Source organism: Lactuca saligna, chromosome 5 (assembly GCF_052625555.1).
Source record: "Lactuca saligna cultivar CGN05327 chromosome 5, ASM5262555v1, whole genome shotgun sequence".
Lineage (NCBI taxonomy): Eukaryota > Viridiplantae > Streptophyta > Magnoliopsida > Asterales > Asteraceae > Lactuca > Lactuca saligna.
Window position 1 is genome coordinate 262,034,245 of NC_136421.1, and position 10,035 is coordinate 262,044,279.

The 10,035-nt window shown below is 31.2% G+C and overlaps 1 protein-coding gene across 1 annotated transcript; it reads left to right on the forward strand.

The window, feature by feature from the left end:
* The first annotated feature begins 1,950 nt into the window (after positions 1-1,950).
* Positions 1,951-4,434, forward strand: LOC145047613 (antigenic heat-stable protein). Its single transcript, XM_078995915.1, has 5 exons — positions 1,951-2,161; positions 2,296-2,415; positions 2,722-2,837; positions 2,965-3,308; positions 3,453-4,434. Exons 2-4 carry the CDS (start codon positions 2,305-2,307, stop codon positions 3,266-3,268), a joined length of 531 nt encoding a protein of 176 aa, XP_078852041.1. The 5' UTR covers positions 1,951-2,161; positions 2,296-2,304; the 3' UTR covers positions 3,269-3,308; positions 3,453-4,434.
* Positions 4,435-10,035: the final 5,601 nt, after the last annotated feature.

The window sequence follows — 10,035 nt, forward strand, 5'->3', positions numbered from 1 at the left end:
CCAACCGCGATGGTGTTGTTTGAAGCGTTATCAAAAGATATAGAAAAAAAATCTTTCCTTCAAGTTTATAAGTTTTGATCATACAATCTAAAATTTTAAATAAATTTCGACCGGTGTGCGGGTACTCAAATAATTCAAACGTAATCGTACGCTTCATCATTACCCAATTAGTTGGATTAATCCAATGAACGGTAACACAAAGGTAGGCATCCGGTAAACCGTGAGGAGCCGTCTAAACATCACAAGTTAAATTCACACCGGTTTCTAAAGATTGAAATCCTAAAATCAATTCATTTTTTGCAAGTTTCCACTTTTCAATACAATCATGTCTAATAGAAGTACGACTCACATGACAATATCGTGGTTGGAGAGTATCTTGGATGAATAAAGTCAATCGTTTGTTGTCGAAGTGGTCAAAACACAAGCATTCTTGAATCATGAACTTCGCCATCTTATCCTGAACTTTAGCCATGTCGTAACTCCACAATGTTGCATCATTCGCCATTGTTGTTTGATTATGTTCCGACCCAAATTTCACCGCGGGGCATCTTTTGGTCATATGAGTTTTCAATGTCGAACTCCCATCTTCATTGAAAAAAGCACCACATTTCTTGCATCGCGCTTTTTTTATACCGTTCAACATTATACACATGTCATAGTTGCACCAAATAGCCGGATTTCTATTTGTTTCTTTGATGCTAACAACACTAAGATTGTTTGATGAATCTCCAACACCAACGGAAGCCAAATCCATTTTTTGAATTAAGAGAGTTTTTTAAACTAAGAGAGGTTTTTTGAGGTTTGGTTAAGGTAAAGTTGAGAGCTAAACATCTAATATATATATATATATATATATATATATATATATACACACACACACACACACACTAAAAGGAATGGATAATATGGTCAAAAAGGAGCCAAAGTGGGTCTTACACGGCCTCAAACGGCTATAAAGCCGTTAGAAAGAAACAAAAAAACAGGTAGAATTCAAAAACCGATTCACAGACGGTTCACCAACTGTAATATCGGAAACCGGTTCAGACAAATCTGGTTCCAAACCGGTCTCAAAGGTTGAAACATCGAATTGGTTTAATCCGGCGGTTCGGTTCATCAACAGTTCGGTTCAAATGTGAACCGGTTCAGAGCGAAACCGGTTTTCGGTTCAGCTACCGATTCGGTTCCTGAACCGGTTTTTTTGCCCACGCTTAGCTCTTGGGGTTTTGCTGATTAATTAAATATTTTTTAATTACAAAATTAATTTTTATTTTTATTAAATTCATAATTACTGAATTGACATGTATTATGACAGTTATTTTCGGTTTTGACGGTTTCCAACTACCATAATCACTATCTATAAATACTTGTTTTCAGTCATTTGTGGAGGGTTATAGAAATCATATCACACTACAATAAATTCTTGCAAATTTTTGAAGATGAAGGGAATACAAAAAATTTCAACAGATTCTATATCATTTTTTGGATTGATTGTTGTATCCTCAACGCAGATCCATATCCTGGAAATTTCTGTCTTAAGACATTGATTGCATTCATCAATCTTCTACAATTTCGAGTTTGTAACACATTCAAGTATGTTTTTCTTGTGAATTACTTCTTTATATTTTATTTGAATTTCATTTGTTATATATTTGTTATTCTATTGATTGTTAACTTCTACCGTAACATCTTCATGCTCTTCTATTCATTAAAAAACTCGAGAACAAAACGTTAGTTTCATAGATTTTGGTCTTTACCGGGTATCACCAATAATCTTCAACATCAATATAAATGACAAAAAAATGTTGCTATTTTTATATATCGATGTAAAAAAGACTCAGATTTATTTTGAAATAACTGTTACAATTTAGTTTTTGCGAAATGTGATATTTTTGGAAGTCTTCGGTTATAATTTATTTATATTTGTTGATTTTCTGATTTGTGTTATAAATCCAAGTTGAAGTCTGAAAACTTTAGATTGGGCCACTTCAAACGAAAGCAAGTCTACGACGAACAAACAGCACCCCAACAACCACGAACCAAGTTCATTCTTTCGTTCCGCTGATCAGAAATCAAGTGCTCGCGCGCACACACACAAACACAAACACAAACACAAACACAAACACAAATCATTCCACAATCCAGTTTCTGTAATTGAAAATCCGTAAGTATCTCACTGTCCTCGAATTTAACTTCTCCGAAACCCTAGGGTTTTTTTTTTTCTTCCATTTTTCTTTAAACCGGTGCGTGGAGTTTTCGGTTTGAGTAAGTTTTAACGATTGAAACTTGAATTTTCAGGCCTTAAAAATGGAAACATCATCTTCAGTCATAACCCCGGAAGATGTATTGGAATCGCTGATGAACGACGGCACAATTGACACCATGAGATTGAAAATCATTAATCAGCTGAAAGCCAATGTATGTTTTAATGTCGTTTTCAACTCCATATTAGTGTTTTCACGATCAATATGACTTGGATTTCACGATCATTTTAATCGTGATCTCTCCTCAGTGAAAAAAAATGAAGTTTGTTAGGTGTTTTTTTCTGAAGAAGAATGTCGATTTACTTCTCACGGGAATAGTTTAACCTTTTTCTGTGCTTGCTCTTGCTCTTGATTTTTTTTATTTCATCTCTTTGTAGCTTTTAGGCTTTAGAGGTTTTAAGTAGTATATTCTTGTTGTGTTGTATTCTATATGATCTTAAGATTTGTTTTGTTCGTATAGGAAGAGCTGAAGAGTACCACTATAAAAATGGTAGAGCAAAGCAAGGTTCTCAACACACCAGGGGCAGAGAAACAAACTAAAAGGGAACTCTTTGATGCTCTTAGACAAGAACTTGAGTAAGTTTCATCTGAAGCGTCAGCTAGCCATTTATACTCTATAAAAGACATTTAAAGATCGATAACATTTTCTTCTATTCTATATACTCTCTGGCATTATATTCTAGTTGTACCTTCATTTGTACAGAACCCCTGTGCTTGAGAAGGCTTCTAAATCAGTTTGGGAGTTGATTTTAGACAATAATGGACTTGGGAGAGAGATAAATGAAACAGTTGAAAAAGTGTTTTGTCGTCTGAGTGGTCGAGAACCTCCATTGTTTCCTTCAAATGGTGAATTGCAATTAGAAAAAGGAAAAGCTAAAAAGGGAGAACAAGGCAAAGGAAAAGAAAAAGAGGTTCAAAGTGAAAAGGAGACTCTGGAATCTACATCAAAGAAAAGAAAGTTGGGGACAACAAATATGAAAGATGCTGTAGATGAAGTTGCAAAATAATCTCTACTTCTTCTTCCAGTCATCAAATACAAACACCAAGGCAAGTATCACTATCTAATACAACAAATAGTAATTGTATTTATTTTTGTTTGTTTATTATATGTACAGAGCATCCTGTTGCTGTATAAACTTAGCTACATCGATTTAGTTGGTAACATTGTTAAGTTTGGTTGGATAAAAGCAGGGGGGAGCAAATGTTGAAGGCCTTGCAGGTGGTGGTGGTGGTGTTTTCAGACAATGGGAAGTTCTTTTCAAGTGTCTGGAAGTCCGATTAATACAGGCCAGTTTTCTGACTTTACACTTTGTGGAATGATTTGACATTTGACAGACACTAGGGATCACTGTTTTATAAATTGTTGTTAGAAAATAGGGGTGTCACTATTCTCTTGGATTGGTTCGTTATAAGTAAAAGGCTTAGTTATAAGTTAGTTTGTTAGATGCTTGTTGAAACTTGAAACTTGGTGTTGGTTTTCATTTCTGGTGATGTTGTTTGATTATGAGTATAACCAAATTTTGCTTCTTAAAAGATGAAAATAAATCTTACAGATAGCAATTTCATTGCTACTTTATTAAACACACATATAAACATGCATTCAAAGGGACAAACTTAGGATATGTCAAAAGAGTTTGAGGGAAGCTAATTGGACGGATTCTAACTAATAGAATGATTCAAACACTATGTGATCAAATTTAATGAAATAAATTAGTTTTTCATTTTTTTTTTTGGTATGAAATCAGTTAGAGTCCAACATGTCATGTATAATAATGTTATGATCCAAAGACATATGGATGTACTCATTTGGTTATGAGGGTATGTATGTGTTATGATCATGCTGCTGCCCAACGGTGTCATACTTAGGGATCAGTACCCGACTGACTGGAACATTGCACCGTGAAGAAGAGCATTAACCACGCTTTCTTTCTCTCTCCTCTTCCCCGCTGACTCATCTCTTTTCCCATTATGAGAACATGCATCAAAAAATTGTAAGTGTACATTCGAATCGATTTTTGTGAATATGAATCGAGATTGTTGAATCAAGTTTGTGAATTGAATCCATATTTTGAATGTTTTGTCGAATACATTTATTGAATCCATGTTGTGAACCATAAATGTAAATCCACATTGTAATCCATTTTTAAACGGGTCCAATTGTTTTTTTTTATTATTGATAACTTAACAAAATATTAATTATTATTATTATTATATTTTTTTTCCTGTTGAAATTTAAATTATTACGTGTTAAAAAAAGTGAAAGGTGAAATATGTTGAAAGAATAAAATGAAGGATTGATATATATATATATATATATATATATATATATATATATATATATATATATATATATATATATATATATATATATATATATATATAATTTCATTATGATGGTGAAGTTGGGATGATTTATGACGGGAAGGTAATTATTATGGATACAATCAAGATGGAAATGAGTCTACGAATAATTTCATCATTATTATGGAGTATGTGATTAACTGGAGAATTGGCAAAAAGGGATTCCGAAAGGTATTAAAGAAAAAGAGGATGAAAGATAACATTTCGCCATTGCAATAAGATACATACATTATACGATAATACGAATATTATTATGGATTTACACGTTTATGAATGTTGACTATTAGTAAAAGGTCAACGTATGAGTAATGATTATATAATGCCAATAAATGTTTAAAGTTATCAAAAAATAGATACTGATATATGAATATGAAGAATTAGGCTACGAGGGAATATATGTGTAAAAGTAAGAAAGTATGTGATATGAAACATGTGCATGGTTTAATATATGTTAAGACTGGTTATGACGATTAAATTGTCAAACTAATGATATGGCTAAGTCTAAGGGTTTATACATCATTGTATACATATGTAAATACTTCATTGCATGGTAATTTTTATGTGACACTATAATGATTCAAGTATGATGAAGTGTCCTATTATGGTTACATGTATGAATTATGGATATTTCACGCTTATTGATTTCCCGGAGGGTTTGGAAAAAAAAAAAAAAAAAAAAAAAAGCTAAAGAAGCTTGGTTTTTGGCCATGGTAGTTAAGATGAGTCAAGTGTTTGCAAAAACAAGGATAAGTGTCAAATTTGGTTCTTAAGAGGAATGGTTCTATGTCAGTGTGTCGAAATCAAGAAATTGGACATAAAAACACAATTGATAACATCAATTTCATCATCTCAAGAAGAATTACCAAGTGTGATGCTAAGAAGAACAGGTGGAACGCGAAGAAGACTAGGTACAACTGGAAAAGAAAAAAAAAATCAAAATTAGGCTAAAAAATATGCGTAGGTATCTCATTCACGAATTGCTTTGTACACTTCACATGTAAGAAGCGTATGTATCAAATACACACCTAGAAGCGGCGCTTCATAAACGTTTTATGGTAGATTCGCCTTAAGGCGTGCACTTTTTTTGATTTTTAAAATCATGGACATAAATATATGGTCCTCATGGTTTTAAAATTCATCAATTTTGGTCCCTTAAGCTATTACCATCCATACCACTTTGTTAAATGTCTGTACAAAGAAGAAATTATCCCTTTTTGTCCCTTAAGTTCTTACCATTCAAGACAATGTGAAAGCTTTTTGCTCTAAATGCCAAAAACCTGGAAATTAAGCTTCAAGAGAAATAAACAGCTACAAAGAAAACTAAAAATACAAATGCGTGAGTTCCAACACAAGAAAGCTAAATCAGAATTACAGATACAAACAACAAATCATAGACAAACATGACAAGTAGGAAAAAAAGGTTTTCTATGAGAGTTATCTTTAAACAATAGTAATACCAACATCAAATGAGTAGTTCCAACAAGAACATTCCAAGAACACAACAAACTAAACCAGAGAAGCATATATTTATTTGGGAGGGAAATTTTGAACATTGAACTAACATAAGATGAAGGCAATGTCCATGATAGACAAAACTCCGATCCTATATGTGCAAGAAGCCATAGCAAAAGATAACAAGTCATACAATGATGGTAAAAATTTAACAACAATAAAATTGAAAGTTCCACTATTGATGTTTATAATAAATATAAGGGCTAAACGCAAGAAGTATTAATGTAGTTTCATTTGTATGTGTATTATATCATCCTACTTCCATTTCTTTCTATTACAACATTGCGCTTTCACTTTTTTTTTTTCTTCCTAAATAACTAGAAAAAAGTCTTTCCAGTTATAACATTGTATTTTCAAATCTTTTATCAGGCCATTCTACTTTGCAAAATCTACCCAGTTATAGCATTCAAAATTGTTTTTGCATTTGAAAATTATTGCTATATAATTGGGTAGATTTTTAAAAGAACAATGATGTGATAAAAATATACAAAAGTAGGATGCTATAACAAACAGATCAATGAATTCACATTTACTAATTCTTGCATTTAACCCAACACATAAATGAAATTTGGCTGATAAAACATAGAAACTAACCACTTTTCCAGAGCAGCATATTCATAAATATTGAAAGTAACCATGGTCCATAAATTCCAATCCATCAACAATCTGTATGTTGCAATATTAAATCTAAGTCAATGATGAATATAATCAAACCCTCTTGTGCTTACTTGCTGCAACAACTTTCTGACATTTATATTTCTTATCATTTTTTCTTGAAAAGCACTCTTTGTTGTAAAATGGAGCATTAACCATCATTTACAATAGAGTAAATTACACGAATGATCCCTATGGTTTGGGGTAATTTGCGTGTTTGATCCCTAACTTATTTTTTTTACTTGGAAGGTCCATGTTTGTTTTTGTTGCACGCTTGGTCCCTGTCTTACCTAAAAAGACTATTTTGCCGTTGATTTTTTAATTTATTTAAATAAACACAATCCCAATCCCAATCCCACCTCCACCTCACCTTATCTTACCTAAAAACACTATTTTAATTTATTTAAATAAGGGTATAATAATCCTTTTAGATAATAAGACAGGGACTAAGCGCGTAAGCGCGTAACAAATATAAACAGTAGGGACCTTCCGAGTTAAAAAAATAAGTTAGGGACCAAATGCGCAATTTACTCTTTACAATATGGTTACAATTTTTTTTTCTAGTTATTAATTTGCTGACTTCAAAAGTCAAATCTAGTATAGTAGTACTTGGATGTATAATATCATTATAAATTTCCTAATTAATTTATCCTCAATTTCTGTAATTTGTAGTATTTCTAATGGTGAAATTGAGTTCAGAATGAACAAGAATTATAAAGTTGAAAAAGTCAAAACTTGCATCTTTTCTGGAATTGAGGGAATGTTACTTTTTTTTTGTTAAACTGAATCATAACTCATAAGTTTGCTAGTTGTGGACTTGTGGTATGCATTGACCTGATACCAACAACCTAAAAAAGGCTTTAATATGAAAAAAATGAAAACTTTACATGGGAAGTCAATTAATAAAAATTTGTGCTAAAATATGTACAGATTACCTGCATAACAAACAAATCCTACTGTTCTTGAACTGAGGAAACTCAAGAACCATTTTGGCAACACAAGATTTTCCTTGTCTTTGAATTTTGAAGAAAAAAAAAAAGTTAAAGAGGAAAACAACAAATGAACACAATTTTTTTACAATTTAACAACACATGAAAATCAAGAAAACAACCTTTAATGCTATACACATATTAACAAGAAGACCTTTTATGGTTTGCTAAATAAAACATAACTAAACAAATAGAAAGTAAAAGCACAAGATATAATGCTAACCCATGTAAATTTAACTTAAAAGGGTGTCAACCACTTTTTCCCCGGTTATACTCATTTCAAGCTTCACCCTGACTGTTTGGTCTGTAAGGTTCATATTCAGAAAAATTCTGATAAGAATGGAAACTTTATGGAAGTTAAGGGTAAAAGAAGAAGAAAATACCGATTAGAATTTTGTATTTTCTAAGAACAATAAATTAATTAATTAGACGCATCAGGTGGTCATCTATTCATAACGAATAGGATCCTCAACAACTACTTGTGTAGATTTTATAGATAAAAAGAAGTTACAAAATATTTGAAGATTGAAGATGGACATCTAAGTGGTTTAGTTGAAGCTGAAACCACTGAACTGTGGTTACCATTCTCAACCTTACAGATTATAATCCAATAAATCTTGTTGTGTACGTATTCATGCAGTTATCAACTTCCAAAGAAATATTACAATTGGGTTTGACATTCACAACATATTGCTTGATTTTGTTGGAGGATTTTAACAATTCATAAGAAATTTTAACCTCAAACAGTATCAACTCTTGTTATAAGTTGCATGATAAAAGAAAATGGAAATTCTAACAAAAATACATTAAAATGTGTGTAATTTTCAGGATGTAACCCACAAAAAAAACCACAATTTGATGTTTACATTCATAGAGAAAACGAGTGAGCATAGGCCGAAGAGTGGATTAAAGAAGTCACATGTTTAAAAAACACAAAATATTAACTAAACATGCCAAAAAAAAGGACCCCAAGTACAATTAATGTAAACATCTCAAACATAATTGAAGAGAAGTCACATGTTTGTGCCCCACAAATTCTATCATTTCACAAAAGGAAGAGAAACTAATAAGACACCATATAAGTAGCATTGATATATCCCTTTATTGTGAAAACTACAACAAAATTTGTTTAAAATTTAAACTGCATAACAGGAAACAAAAGTAAGAATAATTTAAGTAACATGTACTGAAAGCTCTGCTACAAATAGATAGGAACCCTAGTAATATGAATAGAACAAGTGGAAGAGAAAGGAACAAACCAGCTCAATTGCAGTTTAACACAATGCAAATGTTGACATGAATTGAATATGTGCATTTGGTGCCAACAAATAAAGCAACTGTAGAAAAACGATGAAATGATCATAGGACTAAGAATATACATGTTTGTTATAATATGGGACACATAAGCCACATTTAAATAGGCGTAATTGCACAAGATGTGTTTTACCTATTTTAAGAAAAATCCATCCAACCTTATGAAAATTATGAGTATATAAATAAGAATGTGTTTTAAATGACAAGAAAAGAGGAATCCCCAGAACTTAACAATGTACAGCAAACTGAAAAGTGCAATATAATAATCAGATTGATTTTTCAAATGGAAATATGATTATAATAACAAAACTGAATGTACAATGCTTTAACTACTGAACTTTTCAAAGTAGTATGCCTTGATAAAAAGGATTTTGATGGATTTAAAAAAAAAATAATAATAATACTTTGATAAGAAAAAACTTTAAAGTTACAATGTTGTAACAAAAGCACTGATAATGGAGTTGATATCATTTAAGTAAAATATTTTGTAAAGAAAACAGAAAGTAAATTGCTATAATTGATAGATTTTCCAAAGTAAAACGCCTAAATAAGATTTTTTTTGAAATGATACAAATTATAGAAAACTGAAAAGTGCAATGCTATAAATGGGTTGATTTTTCAAAAGGACAAAAGGAAATCAGCTAAAACTGAAAGTGCAATGCTATAATTGGCTTATTTTTTAAAGCAAAACGCCTTGATAAGTTATTTTTCCATAAAATTTTCAAAGTAAGACTGTCTTGATAAGAAAAAAAATTGAAAGTCACAGTGCTATAAGAAAATTTTAAAAATAAATAAAAAGTAAAGTTTTATATTTGGTAGAATTTTCAAAGTTAAGTCATAAGAAACTTTTTGATGAAATTTTCAAGGAAAATGCCAAAACTAAAAAATAGGTACAATACTATATTTTTTTAAAGAGATATGTGCTTTAAAAAAGAAGAACATAT